We start from the raw sequence: 21,937 nt of genomic DNA, 5'->3' as shown, positions 1-21,937 counted from the left end.
CCAAACTGTTTAAACCATGTTACTGTAAGAAAGGATACAAAACAAGCAATATAGATACAGCACACACTAAAGATAGTGTGAAGATATCACTGAAGGTGCTTATCTAAAGTGGAAGAAGTATCAATGCGAGGCAGTGACATGCTTGTCATAAAGGCATATTGCCTTTACAGCACACATGTAATGACAAAAGATACTTTGTAAGAACTCAGTTGTACACAGCAAGAGTAGAACGACTGAGGTATCATGTAAGCTACGGCGAGGCTTTTATATGAAAAACTGTAAGGACAGGAGTACGTATATAAAAGGTAAGTAATAAGTAGGAAAAATACGGAACGGCAGGAACTCAACGTCAACGTGCGGATAACCTCCAATAACATGTTCTTAACAGACTCAAGATAGGTATGATGTCATGTGTATTCTCTAGACACAAAACAACAGAAGCTGTATTGCGAAAGAAACACAACTGTGTACCTTTTCAAGTGAAGTTTGATATACATAATTTGACACCCGGCAAACAGAACGAAGGCAACACACAGGATACACTATGTTTCATTCATTTACATGTGATCATTAGGCAGTATCGTCTACGCAAATACAATGAGCATCCTCCACGGCTCCGAAAGATAAGACCAAAATACACATGAAACAGCATAGAAACACAGCAAACACTGTCTAAGACAGTCAAGAAACGGTGATACAACGAGGTCGCCTCACCATAGCACCAACACCGCACCAACCAAAGCACCTGCCAACACCATCGCCCCTCCGCACTTATGCCCCGATGTAACCCCAAACATAATAGAGCTCGCTCTTGACGCAAAAGTCGTCACGAACCCCTTTGTCGGATTCGGTGACCCGCTAATAGTCACTATTGGTATAGAAGAATCTGGCGTTACAGACACGCTTGCGGACGACGTGACACCTGTAGTGTTGATAATAGCGAAACGCGATGATAGACAATGCATGAGACCAAGCGTCGAGTTGAGGAAGAGAAGGAAATAGTCGTCTCCGGTTGGTATGTCTTCTAGGTATATGTTGAGAGAATTGGGCGAGGCAGGATACGCCTCCACTGCATTTGAAGAAAAGATTTCGTCAAGGCAAAGAATAAGGTGGATAATCCAGGCGCACCATTATAGGCTATGTATGTCACTCCATCCTTGCTCAGCCTCACCAACTCCATGTCAAAATGCGTGATATCATCTTGTACGCCCTTCTCCCATGTCACCACATTGACAGCGCCATTCGACCATTGCGCAGATGCCTGAGGTTCCTTGATAACAAAATAGGCTGGAAAAAATCAAAAGAAAAGGCTGTAAGCAAACTTTTTTTTCCGGGGAGACAGAGCGGAACGAACAATGCGTGGACGACACAAGTGTGATGCAAAGACATAAAAGTAGAAAACGAAGAGGAAGGAAAATTTTGTATGAACGTGTGTTCATTATTTTCTCGTGTATAATGGGTATGGATACAGTTTTCTGTTAGGAGGTGTTTGAAAAAGAGCTGCCTGATGTTGTGGCGACGAAGAACACGGCATCGGAGCATGAACCATAATGCGGAGCAATGAAACCTTGAGGCACTTCTTGGACCCGGACGTGAAAACCTAGATCCCCGCCGCTTACTTAAAAGGTCGCTTAGACATTTTGGAAGACTTCGAGAGTCGGTACGAGGATAAATCAGGAGGAACCAATGATGCGAGCGCTTTACAGACGTGTGGAGATGCTGGAGTCGGGACATCATTGATTATTCAGTAAAAGAAATGATCGACGAGGCCCACCTGTTATCGGAATCAAGGAAATGCAATAAATTCTTCTTCATCAATCCACAACAGGTTGCCTCGATGAACTTTTTGACTTCTTTGGGCCTGTGGACCTTGACATTCACGTTTACCTTTCGTAACGAACTCCATCGTGACATAGAGATGTCCAGCCTTGTCCATTGCACCCTGTCGCACACAAAATGGAATGGCCATTGCTGCATATAGAAGCCAAAAATGACGATCGTCACTTTTCGAAGTGCGCACTCTGACTGAATGTTGTTGAACAGCGAGACCCATTTTCCCAAAAGTGGAGCTAGTTCCAACTTGTCTGTGTTAAGGCCAAAAGTGAGGCAGCGGAGTTGATGGATAGGAAACGGGTTGAGATGAACATCTAGTGTTTCTGTCAGACAGGTGTTACCACAGGGAAGCGAAGAGAGCATTCCGTACCGTGAGTAACAAGCGCCTCATAGACGCCGATGTCTAGCAATGTCAGCTTTTGGAACCCATCCGCTAACCTCACTACGTTCAGTGCACCTTCATACCGAATGCACGAATCCGTTCCAACTATCAATGATTTCACCTTCTTCAATGAAAGAGGTGATTGTGGATGCGCAAGGACACCAAGAGGATTTTTCCAGTCAGAAACAATCTGAAGGGTTTCTAGATAGATGGTTCCAGACTCTCCGGGTAAATCGTTGCTGAACGCCGAGGTGGAGACCGGACATTTGAAGCCCTTGCTTATCCACAACTCCTTCATTTCCGGAAAGCCTCGCAGAAAGGCAAATAAGTCTTCCTGCCTGAAAAACTTGCAGTCATGCAAGTAGACTCTCTTGATGCGGTTGTCGGCAAGGAGATACGTGAACAGAGACGCCTCCATGGTCTCTTTCCTTCGGAATATCTTCGGACCATATCCCTGCAGTTTAATCTCTTCAAGATTGACCAGAGAATTCAGGACTCGCACCACGACTGTGGCCGACATGAACTGGCGTTCTGTAGGCCATTGGTGATTTCGTTGCAGATGAACAGTATGGACCAAAGGAGCGAGATGCGGTGAAGAAGAGAAGAGACGAAGGAATTGTTTCCACGTATTCCGTCGCGGTTCCAGCTGGATGTGAACTGAACTGAATATATGCACTCTAGCACGAGCCAGGAAAGGTCGGCCGGCACGTAGACACACGATCAAAGTCTGGTGATCGTCGCATAACTGGTCCAGTACGCAGTCGATTAGTTCCTGTGGGAGAACTGGGCATCGGGCCTTCTGCTTTGGTCTCCACTTGAAGTGTCGCAATGGGTTGGAGATGACAAGACCCATCTGTAGATGAGAGTTTGAGAAAGAGTCACAAGGCGATTAACGGACTGTGGCATCACTTTTGCGGTGCTCGCACCGACTGCATGGCAGACAAAATTAAGTTACGGCAGTACATGTTCCCGTGAATCCGGGTAAGGCACCTGTAATCTCGCCGTGGGAGTGGATAAACAGACGAATCTTTCATGGGAGAAGGAATTTTATGAGGAGTATGGTGTCATTCTGGTTCACGGGCGCCACTTGCTTGTAGCCAAAGACTGCGCTCGCTGCGGATGGGAGGCCGTCTGCTGGTCGTACATGGTAAGGACCATGACAGATGGGAAAGATGTGGAATACAAGATCACCACAAGATGTTCCTGCACTTTACAAGCTGCCAAATGAAAGCTAATGGTAGCAGGAACGGGCTTTGCTAAGTCAACAGGGCACCCTTGAAGAGTGAATCGTGGTTAGGAAATCGTGAAAGAAATATCAGGGACAACATACCGAAGCTGGATTACATCCTATTATTTAGGTCGTGCGAGTTGACCTCCCAATCAAAGCTCTCCCTCACGGGGTGCGACATTCCCAACGATAAATTCAGACACGAGTAGAAGCAAGACCAACGACGCGGTGGAATATGCAGAGTACTCAAGGGGACTTTGAGCTTCGTAGACGTCAAATGTTGAGCTCGGGTCTTCCGAATGTGGAAACATTCAAATTGAAGGGCATCGGCCTTCAAAATTCCAAACCAATACCCTTTTGTCTCCCCAACTGGACAGGGAGATTCCTTCTCCACGCACCATTTTCATCAGTGTTATCGATGCACATACCCTATCAGGACTTTTCCGTAACCTCACCGGTGCAAACCCTGCGGCCAAATTGAATGAGGTCATAACACTACTTGAAATCCGGGGGCATTGGATATCGAACGGTTGCTCATTCTGACTCGGCCTTCTCTTGAGCCTCTGACTTTTGAAGATCCCTTAGCATTTTTTTTGTACGTTTACGTCTCCTTTTCCTTGTTGTAGTAGGTTTTCATTTGATTATGTTCAGCACCACCGATGGATTTTACCTACTATTTTAAGCTGAGGACGCTGTGCTAACGGATGCCGTTGAACGCCTTGACAGCTCCACCCGAATCCGAATACATACAGCCCTTTTCGGACTCGCTCGCAACGCTGCCTCACACCACCCTGCTTGTGATGCTGAGTCTAACGCAACATGCAGGCGACGCCATTGTGCAGATTAACAGCCAGTCGTTGGCACTTGGGGATATTTTCAGTCAACACAAGCAAACCTACCTTCACATCGTTTCTGGAAGCATCGGACCCAACGACATTAACAATGGAAATACTAGTGGCGGAAAGACTTGCTCTCTCATGCATGGTTCAGTGCCCGATCATCGTGCGCGAGGAAGGGCGCTTCTTGTTAATGCGCCGAGTTTGGGCGACGGTACATTGACGGAAATCTCACCATTCGGCACCATTTTTAGCGATACTCAGATGAATGTTTCCGCTGTATATACCAATCCAAACACGCACACAGTTAAGGCAGGCTACAGCAGCGACGAAAATTGGAGATATTGTCATAATTTGGAAATGACGCGTATTCTTGGCAGTGCCGTGTAGTGACCTAAAAGAAATCCTGGAGATCGGCTGTGCCGAGTGAAAATATTACTCCAAGTACAAAGTAGGTTTGTATCCACACATCAAACATGCACATATCTCGGTAGAGCCCCCATTAGTGGCGCCTCGGCCGACATAGGCAGCGGTCACGCAACGCGTGTCGACGACCTCATTCGTAATAACCGTTTAACTTTTAGCGCTTTAGCATTCTACTGTATTGAGATGGTTATTTACTTACCTCATCGAAGACCAGCGTTCCGGATAGGATTAAAAATTGAGAACATCCTGTGTGATTTCAACAAACAGTAAGACGTGCTGGGTTGCGGTAATCGCAGTGTTTTTTGGGGGGATTTGAAGGTAAGATAAGTGATACCATATGCTCGGTGGCGGCAGCCAAGGACATAGACTAGAATGGTCGTCACGGACGTAGACCTTGGAGCTTGGACAGTCACACGCCTATACCAAGCAAACACCCGAGACGAGCTCGGCCATTCCTAGGTAGTATCTGGGTTCGGCTTGGAATGCATGTGCTAGTTCACCACGCCGTTGTCGAGACGGTGTCTTCGCCGGTATTTGGTGCTGGCCACGAGCTGTGGGCCAAAAGGAACGATCAGTTACTACATAGTACCTCGTTTGATGCTGATCCAGATGATCGTTGTTTTTCGAGGGTCTCGAGGGTGCAGACATTCCCGTAACCAGCGGCTACATAGTAAGCTGACATTGACGATGTCGTGGTTCTAGTTCAAGATCCGCGTGATGCGTACACTTCATGTTGGGCCTATGTTTGATGCGAAAAATGAGATAAAATTTTACACGTAGTATGCTCGATTATTACATCCACGCGGTAGTCTAATTCCTGTTTTAAAATTCTTTACTGAATCAAAACAAACAACGACGAGGAAAAGAGTGAATAAAAAGCATGAAAGGATAACACAAATGAAAACAGTTAGTTTATATATGGGATGGCTGGGTGGGGAACGATGGTGAGTGCGTGTGGCGTTGGGTTTGCATTATATCTGAATGTCCGTCCAAAAACGAAACGAGAGAATAGGCACGACTACGGCGTACATACTAGTTAATAGCGAGTGTGAGTTATCTGACCAAATGTGAACATGGAAGAAAAGCGCCGGAGCCTTGCGCGATAAAATTATTACACGTGAGGAGGGTATATATTGAGAACACTGTTAATGACGATTTCGAAAAGATGTGTTGTGAATCCGGAACTGGTAAGAAAGTGGTAGTTCGTTTCAAGGGCAGATGGTGAGATGGTCGTGGCTTCGTAGATCGGAAAATGAGCGTTTTATGTGTATAGGTAGTCGTAGCGAATCCAAAATTTATAATTCAAACAAAGAACTGCGTGCTAAAAAAAAATGACGGCAATCAGCATCCTGCGGATAAGGTGCTAAGAAAAAAACATACTGGATCCGACTGGCAGCATGAACTTCCATCTCCTCCATCTTGTATGAATTTAACTCCTCCTTTATCCGCTGCGCCAGTGCAGGCGTGAGTCGGCTCCACGTGGCAGGCTCACTTCGTCGATCATAGACAGAAGCAGAAAACGTGTCGTATACCGACAGATTACTGGCAAAAGCTAAGCGCTTACTTGTAGGTGCTGTCGCAGACCGGTGTGTTAAAGTGGGCGCTGCGGATGTCATGGTTGACAAAGCAGGCGCTGACGAGTTGAGATTAGGATGGTTGAATATCGAAGATGCCTTTTCAGGTATGGGAGCATGGGGCTGGGGGGATGAGGACATCTCTCTGGCCGAGTCAAGGCTCATTCGACCAGACGACTCGAATGTCAAAGGCGGAAGCAAGGGGGCTGACGGCAATTGTCCATGTGCCGATGAGTGCGATGGATGTCTATGGAGGCCATCAATGTGATCAGGATCAGGCGAAGGTATCCGTGCCAGCGGGCCCAACTCTGTTTGCGCGGGTGAATTGTATGAGTTTGACCGTACCCGGTTCGGTAGCGTCTGCTCGGCAAGGTACACTTGCTGATCATAAGAGGCTGCATCTGTGAACGAGCAAAGGAAGTGAGTAAAAGGATCATAGGCGGTGAGTCCTACTTACATTTTAGTATACCTTTGGTTGGCGTCCGTGTCCGCTCAACACTACGTCTCACGTCGACTGCCCAAGGTTCGGGATCCTCCTGATACTCATACTCATCGTCCATACTCACTCGTTCGAGTCCTTGTCGTATCGTCACGTCCTCCTCCTCTTCTCCTTCACCCCAATCTTCGTCATCCTCCCAGCCCTCTATATGATCACTAGGGCCAACCTGACGACCATAATGGCCATCCTCGCTGTCCTCTTCATCTTCCTCCACTAGAACCTTCGTGCCATCTTCGTTTACCCGCATCCCCGCTCCCTTGACAGGCGATACAGATCCCTGACGCGTCGCCGTATTCTTCTCCCAGGCGGCTACACCGCTGCTCCCATTCACCTTGACCGCGTTCGCGTTGGCATTCGCCGCAGCCTCCGCTTCTTGCTGAGCTTTGGCTTTGGCAGCTGCCTCGGCATTGCTTTTTAGCGTGTGCTGCCGTGCTAGCTTTGCTGCTGGACTCAGCCCGCTCATCTCCCCTGCAACATTCCAGTCACTACTGCTCCTGTCCAACTCCGCGGTGACATGCGATACGCTTGCCTCACTCGCCTCTCCCTTCGCGCTGCCTTTCTTGTCCTTTTTCTTCCCTTTCTTCTCCCCATCCTTGTCCTTGTCCTTGTCTTTGAACAAAGACGTGATTCCAGCTAACGAGTTTCGCCTTGCCAGTCTCCCCATTGATCCCAACTTGCGGATCATTACACTCGCGCTACTGACAGTAGACGATAATGATATGTTGTCCGTGCTCGCGTTCAACCGTGAATTGAATAAAGAAGCCGCCCGACTCTTCTTTTTCGTCTGCACCGTCGAAGGAGCTCTTGTCGAAACATCGTCACCAGGACTATCTGGACTGCGCGTGCCACCTCCGGGTTTACTCACAGCAGCATCGATAAGAATAGGCGTCTTGGGTTTTAGTTTTGAGCTACCAACCCGAGATGAGGCCTGTGCCGATGAGTCTTCCTCCTCCTCCTCCTCCTCCTCCTCCTTCAAAGCCTGAGCAGCATTGAAAGACAACGCCCGTCGCAGTCGACCTTTGAGTCCGCCACTACGCAGCATGCTGGCACTAGGAATAGGATCGCGCATGGCTGCCAAATCACTGTCGTCACGAGACATCCGCTTCTCGGACGCTGTAAACGTTCCCTGAGATAAAGGGGAAGGTCGAGCGGGACGTGGCGTGCTTGGAGACGTCGCTGACGACGTTGCGGCTGTAGGAGATGTAGCTGAATGGCTAGAACCAGGACGATTAGACGATGAAGCGGAAGATGAGGAAGACAGTGTGCGATTGTGAGGTGGTCCGCGCTGAGGTCCGGACGCCGGCGACGATGTTGATGTTGAGGGCGAAGACCGTGCAGAATTTGGAGCTGAGGCCGCCGAGGATCCATTCCTACTACGGACGCTCCCGTTCGCAGACGGCACGTTATGCCCGCTGTGCCCACTCTGATTGCTGTTTGTCCGCTGGCGTGAACTGTGCGACGAATTGACGGAGGAAGTTGATCCTGATGCATCTGGCCTGGCATATGGAGGATTCGGAACCCCACCGGACCGCCAGTCACTGGGTTCACTGGTTTGGGACTGTTGCCGACTGGGGCGTCGGTATGGATGGAAACCAGGGTATTGTCCATTCGGCTGCTGCTGTTGTGGATGGTCGCCAGCGCCAACTCTATGGTTCGAATGAGGCGGAGGGGTACCGCTAGGAAATGGATTGAACACGTTGTTAATTTGATTTTGGGAAAAGTAGTCATTGGAAGAGGAAGGGGTGGGTCCGCTTCTTTGCGAAGAAGAGGAATGATGTTGTTGGGGCGGCGATACGTGTGGAAAATTCTGGGGGGAGTGCTGAGCAAGTAGCATATTGTGATACGCCCATTGTGCCGCGAGCTGTGCGTTGGCAGGGTCAAAGTAGGGGGCTTGCTGGGGTATCTGAGGATAGGGCTGTTGCTGTTGCTGATTTTGATAGAAAGCCGGATAAAATGGTTGGGCCGAGATAGACGGCGTCCAAGCGCCCTGCGGCTGCTGCTGGACGGGATACGGATAAGGCTGTGAGAGCTGCTGCGGCTGATGGTAGCCGCCCTGTTGCTGATTATGCGCGGTGGATGCTTGCGACGGTGAATGATCGTTTGCAGAAGGCGAGCGCTGTTTCGAGTTGGAAGAAGGAACGTCCATTGTCGATTCTCTCAGAGGGTACTGCCAATCCGAAGGTGCGAGAACGGCCATCGACTTTGACCGCAAGAAGCAGGTCCCGTTCTTCTGTGGAAATGAAAGAAATACAATGCAATGAGCAAAATGCGAGCCAGGAGAGACCACGGAGGAGCAAATAGGACAAAGATAATCGTTTCGCGTGTCAGTGGGATTCAATGATGCCAATGGGAAACGTAACGCACCGCTTTTGAGTACTAGTAGGGATGGAGCACGGTGGCAAGATAGTCGTAGAGAACGTCGGCAACGGCGACAAGAGCCGCAGACACTGTACACGGGTGCTGGTCGATGGCAACAACGACGACAGCGACGGTGCAAATCAGTTGCTGGGAGCCACAATCAATAATCACGGCCAAATAGGACTGCCACGTGCTCCCGCCGTCACAACGTCACACTTTCCCTGAGCTTCATTATTTTTCTTATTTTTCCGTGTCAGTACTAGTCCCTCATCAAGTCTTGCCGCTAGTGGTAAGCCCTTCCGATTAACATAGTATGCGTTTCTTGGCTAGTATCACTGGAACTTGCGATTTTCTTTCTCTGTAGTCTTTCTCTTTGTTCTATTCAACTGGATTACCTCACTGTGCTGTGGCTAGTTCTGTTCGTGATCCGCTCAGGGAACACCGTCTATTGAACAAATCGTCCAGGTCTTGTCGTCTCGGTACCTTGAAGCGGCCGTCCGTTCTCTCGTAACCATCCAAGATGACCGGTCTGTAGCCGGGATCTAATTGGTTGCCAGCCAACTTTCCTCTTATCAGCGCTCAGTCACCTCAGGGGGCCACAAGGGGACCAACAGATCCCTACAAGAATCTTTGTTCTACGTAGAAGAACGCGTCGAAATCACAAAAGTGAGGTCGCTGCGATTCGCCTCGATATCAGCTGCTCTTGCTTCCATTATGTGCTTCCGAACGATGGCGATTTCTCCACCATAACACTGCACGGCCTCCTGATACTGCCCCTTTTGACTCTCCTATGATCAAGTTAAAATCGATGCGTCTCTTCAAGCTTCAGTATTGCATTGCTTGCCACCCAGTGGAGTTGCCAACTCCGATCTGACATGGGTTTCCTTACACACAAGTACTAGCTCTTTTAGGGCAGGGGAGGTCCGGAAGCTCTCAAACTCCAGAACTGATGGCGCGTCATTTATGTATGTTCAGACAACATATCTGCCTGCTGTTTCTCTTCCGCCGTGCGATGTGATTTGCCGACGCTGCACAATGGATTTCGAGATCATTGTTACTCGATCCTCACCACGCGTTTGCCTCGGAAGTGCTTTTTCTTTGATGTGCAGTTAACATAGACAGGTTGTCCTTCCTCTTACTACGCTGTACGCATGTCCTAAGCGTGCAGAGCAGGCTGTCATATGTGACTACGCTTTGATCCCGACAGCTGTAATCGGCCGTCGTAATCGGCTGTACGGCATCACCTTTTGGGACTATAACCCGACACTTGGGGCTCGAGGTGCTTCAGTGATCATCGATCATCAACCATAGGACCACTCTGTTTTCATCAGCTCTGTGCTAGAGATTGTCGGAGGCTATACTGATATCTCCACTATATCTTTTCTTGTTCTAACACTTGATAGCTTGAGTTTGACGGTCACAACTGTCCTTAGTAAATCACGCCGTGTTTTCATTAGAGACATCGGGCCGGAACGCGTTCTTGACATTTGAGAAGGATGGTTTGAATAATTCGGGTGTAGTAAACACTCTACATTTCTTCGGCAATATAATCAAATTGACGGAACAGCAGAGTCCAGAGTCAGTCTTAAGTCTGGAAGGTATCGCGTCAAGTCGCGTTGAGTGCCAGGGTGAAAGGGTTGAGCGAAGCTCCGGGACCTTGTGGAAGAAGTAATGCAAGTTGCCGAAACATTATAATTATCTAGCGTTGAAATGAAACGGAAGCCAACTTGGGGTCGAGGCACCGCAACAGGAATATGGCTACCACAAGTCAATTGGTTTGCGCAACCCGCCACCAATTGTTTTACGAGCACGCCGGAGGTTGACCGCTTCATTCAATGCTAAAAGCCTCCGGGCTATTATTATCGCCATGATTGGATATCTGTCAACGAGCTCCAAGCAGGCGCTCAACATCGACATCATCGCAGTCAGGTTTGCACAAGCGCGGTCGGTCGAGGCACGTCCCTGTCAAGAAAGCCAGTCAGCCCCATTTCTTTTGCCCCCAACCAATTCTGACTGCGTTGAATAATATCCCCGAGCCAAGAATGGCAATCGTCCTAAACCTCGCTGTCCGTCTGTACGCGTCGGAGGTCCTCCTCCGAGATGCAAGCCCGTTCCTTTGAATTATATCAATGCATCGCGACAATGTTTTCCCCCACGGGCGGTAGAATCGCCTAGCTCTACGATAGCAACGTTTATCATCTGTCAGCAAAGAAATTGTCGCTTTCAATAAACTTTGTAATAACTCCAGCAGGCCATCAGAGTGAACAGTAAAAGGGCGATCGTTCCTTCACCGCCAGACTATCGAGACTAAGTATCATAGGTCCGTGTGGTATTGACGGTGGGTATAAGAATGTTTGTCCATCGTGCCCCTTTTGGGGCCTCTTTGAAGTTTGGTCACATTCTTCAACGGTCTCCAAGTCATAATGGGGGTGCGTTGACAGAGAGGAAAATTCGAAATACCGAGCGGTGAGTGCGGATACTACTGGATTACGCTATGCGCCATCTTATTCTGCAACCATGGGGATAAAAGTCTTCAGCGGGATCTGAAATGCTTCTGTGAATGACATGCGCGAGCCCGAAGCCTGTGCGCGCGGAAACCATGAGGGGGTCCGTAACAAGTTTTGTTGCGAGGGACACAAAACATACACCACGGGGATGATCAAGACTAAACGTACGAACGATACACATACAGTACATATCCTTTTGTACAGATGACAGCACCGCACAATGTCCTATATTCCGGAGATAAAGAAGGGATGACAAGAACTGGAAATTTTGTGGATCTCCATTCCCAGTTGACTCGTCATAGCATTTAGGAAGATTGTAGACTGAGAGTGGTGCTATCTGTTAGAAGTAATAAATGGCGGAAGGAACTGGAGAGAATGCATAAACTGGATGTCATCAGCTAGCAAGACCGTCGCGAGTATGCATATGGGGATACAGAAAAGGTTTTAGCGTTGGTGATTTTGTCGCTTGCCCTTGGTGCCGTCCTCGTAGGAGACAGTCAAATGTGGCTTGAGCGCTAGTGATGTTTTTCTCTGGCGGTGGACGTAGTACTTGTCAGTGTCATAAGTGTTCTCATTATCTTTCAGAGGCTCAGCTGGCGGTAACGAGATAGCATATCAATAGGGCCAAGACTTGAGGTGACGAAGAGGAAAAGGCGACACGATGGATTCGGGTTTTATGGGTAAAAAAAATTACTTGCGGTTGCATAAACGAGTCGTGTACCATTTTCCTACCGCTATCACTTGTGACTTATCGAAGTTTGATCTTGAAGAATCGAGATCATGGCCTCTATAGTGCGTACGTATTATGTGAATACCATGCCAGGCTCCCAGTACCAGTGAGCGCTAGTGAGCTTTAGCAATTGTGTAAAGAGTCAAGACGGAAGAACAGATACGGGTTGAAGTGCCGCGGTAACATGCCGCGGCAGGAGTGTCGTCGCCCAGGACGAATAGATGTGTGTCATGTGTTTCTATGCGGCCTTCTCCGCAATAACTAAGAGCCCAGGACGCTGTCAGCATCAAACTGCTCATCTCTCTGAAACTCTGGGTATATTCATCGTGCTAACGAAACAGAGTATGCCCGCGTTTGGGGCCTGCCACTGAGTCGCCCTTTCTCGAAGTTGCTCGCAGTGGATCCAACTTGGGTTCTCTGTGAACGTATCAACCGATAGCAGCTAACAGCAGGTGGCAGGAGTCCAGTCTGGATGGCTCTCCTGATTAGGCAATTCGTTGATTTACATACCTTGACCCTTCACAACTTCAACTTGTTCACGTTCCGGTCACTAGCCTGAGAATCAGTTTCTTTCGATTCGTTCCTATCTTTCACCTGTCGGGCAGGCCAAGTAGCCCACTTTTACGGAGACACTACACAGATACCATCAGACACGTCGCGACCACACCATGCAGAGCTGGGAGCTTTTCCGCGTCTCAAGGTTATCTAGGCGCTTAGGTAGCTTCTGTGAATGATCGATTTTTTACCTTTCGAAGCTTTCCTTGGGGTCTGAATTTGGCATTGTTTTGCATGAAGCATGCCTTTATAAATCAGAAAGCGGCATGGCCATGATGCAACCATGTCTCCCAAGCAGAGATATCGCAGCGACCTTTTCAGCCCTGAAAAGTTCGCCTCGGGCGATCTGCTTGATCGTGCGTTAGAGGAGCTGCGAACCATCCTCACAGAGGACAATTTCAAGCACGTTTTTCAGGAAGTAATTGACAATGAGAGCGCTCGTATTCTTTTCTTGGTCTTGTCATGTAAGTTCAGCTCGTCAAGCTATCTCATAGTCTATCAGGCTCTTACATCTTCACAGTTTTGAGTGAGACCACCTCGTTGATTTCGTGGTTGTTGGAGACATTTCCTTCTGAAGCCATCAACTACGATGCCACCGTCCACTGCAGAGTCATATCCTGTCTCTCTGCAGAATTTATTTCATCTTCTTTTGTTGAAGAGAAAGAAATATGTGCCCGATACCACGAGATAGCTCAGATCGGACCCAAGGTTTTGAAATCTCTTGTCTCCTTCCTTGGGCGCATCGCTGGATCAGAGTATTACAAGAAGGGAAAGGCTCAAATAAGCAAGTTTCAGCAAACGAAGGGAGACGGTCCTTTCGCTTTTGTCAAAAAGGATTTTGATATTTTGAAGATCGACATCCCTGAAACTTCCAGCGAGGCATCTGTCTCCATGGATCATGTTTTGCAAAGTCAGAAGGATACACTCAAGGTAAGTGCTGCTCTATTGGCATGCTCCTCATTGATAGCCGACACGTACCCAGTTCTATTTAGAGCTGCTCCGTCGTCCTGAGATATATGTATCTCTCAAGGAGCGTTGTATCGTTTCTGCGTCTCTCATTGATGAAGAGAAAATCGCTCCGGGGTTCGTAGTCGAGTTGCCCTCCGCATATCCGAACGTTCAGCCGATGAAGTCGTATGTCATCATGTCCTTTAGCGAAATGACATCACATTGATATCTATCAAGGGCATTATATTTTGATACTGCCGAGGGTTTTGGAGAATGGACAGTCGTCATATCTACGGACGCTGACAATTTTTTGCGGAGCGCCCGCAAGAAAAATCTCTACACGTTTAACATCACTATGAAGAAGATTAAGTATGTGTCGCATCATATAGTATCATATATTAAGTGCGTTTGTCTGAATACATTGCAGGGAGCTCTCATGCGGTCACTTTACGAACAACAATCAAAAGCCTCTAAGTGGTAGTGTGGCTGAAGTCCCCGTCTTTGAGGCCAAGATAACTCGTGATCTACGACTTGTTGTAGGAAACCTGTTCCTTATCAATCCCGAATATTGCTGACCCCGCTTTGCAGTACCAAATCGATCTAATCCCAGGTGATGAATATGTACGTACGGAGGATAATTTTGTAATTCGAGTAACTAAATTACACTGGTTCATTGGAAGAGAGAGCAACAAGGTAAGTGTATGCTCATATCTCTTTGCTTGCTCCTCACAGTTTTGAAGCTATCAAGATTTTTGGTATCTATACGCATGCTCAAATGGACAATCGTCTGTGGAGTTCCATCAGCAGTCAGTTGCAAAAAAAGGGAAAACAATACCGCAAAAGGCAATATTTTCTCATCGTAATTTGAATGCCTGTAGGCTAAATGTGATGATACAGATGTGCGGTTAGGAAGCGTGCCGACTCCCAAGCTTCAAAGAACATTTTTATTCCGGCGTTCTTCCCTCCGCTACCTGAAGTATTGCAGACGGAGATCGAAGACATACCAGATCTACGTCCTGATGAAACGGTTGAGGTTGATTTGACATCTTTTTTCCCTCTTAACCAAATACTGACCATTATACTCAGGTCCATTCAAGACTCCTGTAAGCCATATAGAGGAACTGACTCCTGGTCATTGAATCTCCTACAGATTTGAGAAATACATCACATTCTCGCAGGTATGTTCTGGTGCTTCTGATCCGCTGACCGACGATTTAACCATGAGGATGTACAGCCCTTTTTAAATAGTATGTATCTGTGTGATACTGTCCGGAAGTCTTACCTGATCCATTTCGGTAGCCGTTTTAGCAGATGTAGATGCAACGTTTCCTCATATGGTTTCGTGCGCCGCAATCTTTTGCTCTCCTTGTCCATTTGCTGACAGCATGTATTCACAGCACGCAAGAGAAACGTATTATAGAGCATCCAAAGTCCTGCTACGTTATAGGCCGTAGCGGCACAGGGTATGCATGGTTCACCGGGCTTCATTCTTTTGCTCACACCTATTTGATGTAGAAAAACAACAACCATGTTATTCAAAATGTTGCTTATCGAGAGGACATTTCAACTCATGGAGTCGGATTTACCTCGTCCTCGCCAAGTCTTCATCACCAAGTCTAGAGTGCTTGCTAAGAAAGTGCAAGAGTACTTTGTGAAGTTGTCCAGCTCCTTAACAATAGCATCGCAGCCATCTGTTGACCTCATGAACCTACCGAGAGCTCCACAGTATCATGCTGATTTAGGGCTGGTTCATGCAGATGACATTGCAGATTGGCGGATTGATTTGCCAGCCAAGTACAGTGACCTCAAGGAGAAACACTTCCCGCTATTTATCACGTTTGACGGTGTAAGCAGCAGCTCTTTTTATTCGTGCTTCTCATTTTCCCGATTATAGCTTTGCGACATGTTGGAAGCTGACATGGGCATCCAAACGTTGACCGCCGCGAGCCGTATTGGCATCAAGCACAACAAATCGCACATGACTCTTATTACTTTCGAGTCCTTTTGCGAGTCCTACTGGTCTCATTTCCCTCAGCCATTGATCAAAGGATCAGGTTCTGCTCTTCTCCTTTGTCTAAGCATTGGCACTGGAATGACATTTATTCAGATCCTGCCTTGGTGTACAGCGAAATAATAGGTAACACATCTATATATTATCTCAATGGGCTTGACCTGAACCTAGGATTTTCAGGTGTTATCAAAGGATCAGCAAAGACACTCAGCGAAGAGAAGCAGCACCTTAGCAGAGCGACTTACCTAGATCTCAGTGAACGCCGGCAATCCACATTTGCAGACCAGAGACCCGAGCTATACAAACTCTTCGAGTTATATATGCACAAGAAGAAGTTGCGAGGAGAGTACGACACTGGTGATCGGTAAGGTCTTCATTGAACTTGCCCGAGTAGAAGATAATTGGGGTCTAGAACCCATAGGATCTTGAAGTATTTTGCAGAGAAAGGTGTTCCAGGACAAGGACTCGATCATTTGTGAGTCATCTGCTTCTACTCTTTATTCCTTGTCAATATCGTTCCAGATATGTCGACGAAGTACAGGACAACATGCTCATTGACTCTATGGGTAATTGTCATTTTTTATCTTCATCTCGCATGATGAAGCATTGTCAACTAACCGACTCATCATTTAGTCTTGAGGGCGCTATGTAACAATGCGGATGGTCTCTTCTGGGCGGGTGACACTGCCCAGACGATCTCTGTCGGAAGCTCCTTCCGTTTCGAAGAGTTGAAAGCATTTCAGTGGAATATTGAGGTAGGATCTACTCAGAATATTTCCCGTACGCAAGTCTGATTAGACGAGTAGGATCAGTACCGGAGGAGGCGCGGACTTGGATGTGGATCCAAGCAATTGCCTGAAATGTTTCAACTTGCTGTCAACTATAGGTCCCATGCAGGCATCGTTGATTGCGCACACTCCATCATTGACCTTATCATGACGTTTTGGGAGGATTGCATTGATCGTCTTTCTCCAGAAATGGGCATTGTAGATGGGGTCAAGCCCATCTTTTTTAACAATGAGGATCATGCCCAGTTGGAGCAGTTCCTCTTTCTTGATGGTGGTGGAGCTCCTATTGAGTTCGGTGCGCAGCAATGTTAGTCTTCTGTTATTCCCATTAAAACTACCTGACTCCAAATATCTGTGTGTAGGCATCATCGTTAGGAACGAAACAGCGAGAGAGAGACTCCAACAGAAAGTCGGCAAAGTCGGTCTAGTGCTGTTCGAGTTTTCCATTGTTATGTCATTAAGTTACTGATGGGTCAATGTTTTAGTACCATATACGAAAGCAAGGGGCTTGAATTCAATGACGTAGGTCGATATATATGTTGCAAATGATTTTTTTTTTCACTGCGGCGTTGTATCCCTTCAGGTCTTGCTTTATAACTTCTTTGCTGATTCACCTACCGGTCCCGCACAATGGCGTGTTGTGCTGAATGCCATCGAGGAGAGCAAGCAGGACCCTAGGAATCCACCTCCTCGGTTTGACTATATCCGTCATGCCAATATTTGTAGTGAGGTAAGTGTGAATCACGGTGTCGCTTAGGTTCGAATTAATGGTATTGTTCAGCTGAAATGCCTGTACGTTGCAATCACCAGAGCTCGTGAAAATATCTGGATTGCAGATGGATCTGAGACGGGAGAACCCATGAGAGTAAGTTGGCACTATCCTATCCAGACAGTATTCTTATTACAGTAATCAAGATCTTTTGGAATAGCAAAAACTTGATAAACAATTTCACGCCAGGATCTGATGTGCCCCGTCTTGCGTCTGAGTCGACACCAGAAGAATGGGCTGCAGAGGGACGTGAACTTTTCAATGCGAAGCACTTCTCTCAGGCCAAGCGCTGCTATAGGAAGGCCAATCTTCCTCTCCTGGCATCTATCGCAGATGCCTATGATTCACGGATGAAGGCTCGTAATGTCGTTGGTACATCGAGACAAAAAGTGCTCGAACGACGTTCTTGTTTCGCTGAAGCAGCCAAGTCGTTCTCAGAATGTGCTGACTTCACTTCAAACTCAAGAGATTTCTTGACATACTTCAGGATTAGTGGCGAATGCTTCGAACAAGCTGATGAGAAGAATCGGGCTGCTGAAAAGTTTCTACTGGCTCAGGAGTACACCCGTGCTGCAGAGCTGTATAGAGATATTGACAAATTTGATGAGGCGGTAGTGGTTGTGAAGGGTCATGGAGACAAAATGTTGTCGGAGGTTGTCGAAGATGTCATCAAGCTTGCAAGGCTAACATACTTTTCTAATGGCGAGATGACGTGAGTCTTTTCCTGTAGTGTATTGACCAACCATTCTCATTTTTTCTAAACAGAAAAGCTCATCAGCTTTTTGACTCATTCGAAGAAGAAGTGACGTATCTGAAAGAGAGGGATCTCGATGTCGCTCTTGCCCACTTGTTGGAAATGACGGGCCGAATCAGCGAAGCTGCTGAATTGCATTGTTCTAACGGTCGCAAGCAACAGGCTATCGAGCTTTTCCTCCGTGAGGCTGAAAACAAACGTGCCTTATGCCGAGCTCAAGAATGCATTCTCGACGAGCTTTGGCATACGATAGCTTTTGACGTTGACCCGAACGTCATAAGATCAGATCTGTCTGTCTTGCAGCTGATGCACTTTGCTTCACAGATTGATGAGGCTTCTGTGGAGTGGACTAAAGCTGATGAAGTAAGTGTCGATCTCACTTCTTACTTGTCACAGCTTATACAGGTGCATTTTAGCTGTCCATGTTTAGGGCCATCATAGATAATCAGACATCTCAGCTGCGCGCGCTGGGATCGAAATTCCACAAGGCTGATCATAGTTCTGCGGCTTTACTGTGCCTAGATCAATATTTTTCTCGGGCACCTCGGATCCAAGACTTGACACTTGTCGACGCAGTCGAAGAACTCGGCCTGTTTTATACCTACGCGGGCCTTCTTTCCGCTGCTGCATCCCGAACGGACCCTTGGGAAGATGTAACAATGGCGGCGATGTTCGGTTTTCGACGAATATCAGAGAATGAGTTTCTTGTCTCCAAGAATGCATGGCTACAGAAAGCGGCTCTGAATCTTCCACGTAAGAGCGTGCATAGGGATCACGACTCGAATCTCAGGTTGTCGGCATTCGAATTACGTGGACTATTTCAATTTGCTCTTCGAAGTCATCTCAAGGGAAGGATTGCCGCTGAAGATGACGATTGTGCGAAAAGTCAAGCATTCCAGATTTGCCTAGTTTTTGCTGAATCTGGACGTTGTGACCAATGCCCACAAGTTCATATGTCACCTTTGATGATAGATACCGGTTACTATAATATGCGCGTTCGCCTGCACCTGCAACAAATCTTGATCTTGGGGTCACTTAGTGGGAATGCTTGCGAACAAATGGAAAGCAGAGAAACCCCTGAGTACATTGACATTCTTGTTCTCCAACTTTGCGGTATTCATTCTTATACAGGTTCTGGCTCAACCGTCTTTGCGATGCTCTCTATCCCCCACATCATATGTTCGGTTCCATTTCCTATCTCGTGCTTTCTACAATTCCCGAAGCTCCAAGAGCATTGGATATTGTAAGAGATTGGGTGCGAATATTTGTTTGTGATCGGAAGTATCTGCCTTAGATGACTTTCGTCCCGGATGTGATACGGACAGCTACCATCGCTCTCATGTTTGACCGAAGTCAAGCGGGTTATCTCAGGAATCCCGCATATATCAGCGCAAAACATCCTCCATCCAATTATGTTCGCCAAAACAACGGTATTGCTATTCATAATCTTCTGAGCTCAATGTCGGGAGATCAAACATGGTCTCTTACTGCTGGTTTTCTGTTTGTCGAGTAAGTCTGTGTCTTGTCGATCTTTGCTCTAGGTTGATCTTCTTTCTAGGCTTGTTGTAAAGCAAAGACTGTCCATCAACGTCGGTGATCTATGCGACTTTGTGGACTTTCTTTGTGGTTCTGTCATTCTTTGGGGCTGTCGCTCGGGAAAATCATTATCATCTGACCTAACTGTCCCTCGTAGCTGGCTCTTGTGGTCTGTGAACTATGATTTTCCAGAGTTCAATGAGGAGATACAGACAGATTATTATCGCATCATTCTGGCACCTATGCAGGATCTCCTGGAACAACTGCATACCAGAAACTGTGGTAAGCTACAGAAACTTATTTTCCTTCAGCGTTTCATCCTCATGATCTACCAGACCATCTCTTTTATGTGACCGCAAGAAATCATTCAAAAGTGCCATGCCGAGTTTATCATGATGCTTTCATCCTAAGAATGTAAGTCAGCTTCTCCAAATCGGCCATCGCATTATTTTCTGATATCAGTCCTCTCTCAGATTCAAGGCTCTTGGTCTACGTGAGTTTCCGACTGCTCTCTGATTTGTGTCCTTATTTTGCTATGTAGTCGGTCACAATGTCTGCGATGATTTTCTCCGTGTCAGTATTCAGAAGTTGATGCTGTCTTTGCGCCAAGAAGGTCGATTAATTTCTCCTTTTTATAATCAGTATGTGGGTCTCAGTCTTAAGAACCACCTGCATGATATATGACTTTTGCAGATGCATCGATGCCGCTGACCGCTCATGGGATGAACTTGTAGAGGTTATTCGTTCTTCTCTGCAATCCGACCCCAAGATCGAAATGATACAGCTCGTTCACCTGAGCAAGGAGGCTCTAATAAACAAGCATGCCTTACAAGGGGTTCATCAGCGTCTCTACGTCGACCTTTCAGATATTCAACAGCAGCTTTGTCCCGCTGTTCCTGCATCCACTTACTGGAAGACCACTTCATCGCAAATCGATGTTTCTGAGAGGAAGGGCCCGGATAAGGACGGCGAAGTGGAGAAAATGAAGAATCTACAAGAAGCCGAAGCTGTCGAGGAGACTTCCGGTAATGATGATGTAGTCGTTGATGCCATTCCCATGCAAGAAGCTAAAGCCGTCAAGGAGACTTCTGGTGATGATGCTGTAGCTGCCGATGCCATTTCGGTGGAAGATATGACAACCCGGAAGCCGACAGAAAGAGAGGTCGCTGCTGCATCCTTGATTCAGCGGGTATGCAGAAAGGTCCTTCGTCATCGACGAGGTGTTGCCAAGAGAGGGACGACAGGCCTTCGTGCACAATTCTATGCCTCATGCACCAAAAAGGTGACCCGGCTTGGTGCTAACCCAGGGCTATATCTTCGCTTGTTTCTGGGACCGCTGCCGCACCTTTTAGTCTGTCTCGAGAATGTTTGTACCGAGACATTCACCCAAAAAACAGGGGCGAAAAAGAGGTTTCTAGATTGCAGTCGTGACGAGATGGAAGCAGTTGAAAAGTTGTTAAAAAAGACAACGTACGTATTTACCACTTCTACCGGCGATAATTGACATGAACCTCGATTTTCAACAGCAAGGCGAACCAGGCTGCAATCAAACTACGAAAGCAGCTCGACCCAAGTTCTGCTTTCCACGAGAGTTGCAACAGCAAGGAACTCAGAAAATTAGCGGAAGAGGCTAACGATTTGATTTCTTCTCTCCCTTTCAAAAGTTCCTTGGACTTATCAGATGACCTGCACCTCGCTATCAAAGGGATTGTAACTCAACGTTCATCTACAGGTACATGTAAAAAGCCGACGCTGAATGACGATGGCTTGTAGTACTGACTTTCCCTTGTTGATCTGTAGTTTGAAATGTAGTCATACCCATGAATCATCGCTGATGCAACATATAGACATGCCGTGTAGGTAGTCCGGCCACTCGACGCAACATCGATGTGAGAGTAAAGCCATATATAACCAAGTCAGTCGAGAGAAAGAGCTACGCGATCAAGATACGATTAGTTTGGGATAACAAGTTTGAACCCAAACTCCGTTGTCGATATGCTTTTGCGACTTTCCGAGAGCGGGCCGGAACGGAAAGTTGTTGATGCGTATGTGAGCGCGTGGAAGCAGAGTTGCAGGTTGCAGCGCTGGAGGTCGTTCTGTGCTTAGGTCTCAAAGTTGTTGTGTATGATGACGGGAGTGGAGAAAAACCCGACTCTGAGGCAGATGAAGTATCGTTACTGCGTTTCAGTCATTGCACGCGTCG

The 21,937-nt window shown here is 47.3% G+C and overlaps 7 protein-coding genes across 7 annotated transcripts; 3 read left to right on the top strand and 4 right to left on the bottom strand.

The window, feature by feature from the left end:
- Positions 1–677: 677 nt before the first annotated feature.
- BT62DRAFT_540452 (uncharacterized protein) lies at positions 678–1,589 on the bottom strand. Its single transcript, XM_043181310.1, has 3 exons — positions 1,355–1,589; positions 1,129–1,287; positions 678–1,069 (listed from the first exon to the last, which is right to left on the bottom strand). The coding sequence occupies exons 1-3, from the start codon at positions 1,437–1,439 to the stop codon at positions 711–713; spliced, it is 603 nt and encodes a 200-aa protein (XP_043044356.1). The 5' UTR covers positions 1,440–1,589; the 3' UTR covers positions 678–710.
- Positions 1,570–3,345, bottom strand: BT62DRAFT_540424 (uncharacterized protein). Its single transcript, XM_043181309.1, has 3 exons — positions 2,204–3,345; positions 1,775–2,147; positions 1,570–1,719 (listed from the first exon to the last, which is right to left on the bottom strand). Exons 1-3 carry the CDS (start codon positions 3,066–3,068, stop codon positions 1,701–1,703), a joined length of 1,257 nt encoding a protein of 418 aa, XP_043044355.1. The 5' UTR covers positions 3,069–3,345; the 3' UTR covers positions 1,570–1,700.
- Positions 3,346–3,795: 450 nt separating this feature from the next.
- Positions 3,796–4,669, top strand: BT62DRAFT_1072872 (uncharacterized protein; the record flags this gene model as incomplete). Its single annotated transcript, XM_043178901.1, has 2 exons — positions 3,796–4,038; positions 4,095–4,669. Exon 2 carries the CDS (start codon positions 4,148–4,150, stop codon positions 4,667–4,669), a length of 522 nt encoding a protein of 173 aa, XP_043044354.1. The 5' UTR covers positions 3,796–4,038; positions 4,095–4,147.
- A 45-nt stretch (positions 4,670–4,714) lies between these two features.
- On the bottom strand, positions 4,715–5,387 carry BT62DRAFT_1072871 (uncharacterized protein; the record flags this gene model as incomplete). Its single annotated transcript, XM_043178900.1, has 5 exons — positions 4,715–4,834; positions 4,905–4,951; positions 4,979–5,072; positions 5,129–5,245; positions 5,295–5,387. 5 exons carry the CDS (start codon positions 5,385–5,387, stop codon positions 4,715–4,717), a joined length of 471 nt encoding a protein of 156 aa, XP_043044353.1.
- Positions 5,388–6,007: 620 nt separating this feature from the next.
- BT62DRAFT_1001668 (uncharacterized protein) lies at positions 6,008–8,975 on the bottom strand (the record flags this gene model as incomplete). The annotated part of the gene is made up of 3 exons (XM_043176765.1): positions 6,008–6,026; positions 6,086–6,680; positions 6,737–8,975. 3 exons carry the CDS (start codon positions 8,973–8,975, stop codon positions 6,008–6,010), a joined length of 2,853 nt encoding a protein of 950 aa, XP_043044352.1.
- Positions 8,976–9,163: 188 nt separating this feature from the next.
- BT62DRAFT_1001667 (uncharacterized protein) lies at positions 9,164–9,886 on the top strand (the record flags this gene model as incomplete). The annotated part of the gene is made up of 4 exons (XM_043176764.1): positions 9,164–9,326; positions 9,394–9,425; positions 9,572–9,663; positions 9,694–9,886. The coding sequence occupies 4 exons, from the start codon at positions 9,164–9,166 to the stop codon at positions 9,884–9,886; spliced, it is 480 nt and encodes a 159-aa protein (XP_043044351.1).
- A 3,325-nt stretch (positions 9,887–13,211) lies between these two features.
- Positions 13,212–21,776, top strand: BT62DRAFT_1001665 (uncharacterized protein; the record flags this gene model as incomplete). The annotated part of the gene is made up of 37 exons (XM_043176763.1): positions 13,212–13,392; positions 13,431–13,858; positions 13,911–14,062; positions 14,114–14,245; positions 14,304–14,412; positions 14,465–14,569; positions 14,617–14,735; positions 14,786–14,909; positions 14,963–14,979; positions 15,027–15,054; positions 15,111–15,123; positions 15,176–15,218; positions 15,274–15,339; positions 15,392–15,722; positions 15,771–15,930; positions 15,984–16,013; positions 16,068–16,251; positions 16,300–16,362; positions 16,410–16,453; positions 16,521–16,642; positions 16,694–16,982; positions 17,038–17,107; positions 17,161–17,197; positions 17,259–17,405; positions 17,457–17,540; positions 17,591–18,156; positions 18,210–18,561; positions 18,615–19,279; positions 19,330–19,441; positions 19,493–19,707; positions 19,757–20,016; positions 20,070–20,148; positions 20,208–20,227; positions 20,276–20,375; positions 20,428–21,204; positions 21,261–21,466; positions 21,595–21,776. The coding sequence occupies 37 exons, from the start codon at positions 13,212–13,214 to the stop codon at positions 21,774–21,776; spliced, it is 6,612 nt and encodes a 2,203-aa protein (XP_043044350.1).
- Positions 21,777–21,937: the final 161 nt, after the last annotated feature.

This window comes from Guyanagaster necrorhizus (assembly GCF_019112545.1).
Source record: "Guyanagaster necrorhizus MCA 3950 unplaced genomic scaffold BT62scaffold_4, whole genome shotgun sequence".
Taxonomy (NCBI): Eukaryota; Fungi; Basidiomycota; class Agaricomycetes; order Agaricales; family Physalacriaceae; genus Guyanagaster; species Guyanagaster necrorhizus.
The sequence above is the reverse complement of the archived record's forward strand: the minus strand, read 5'-3'. Positions and strand labels throughout refer to the sequence as shown.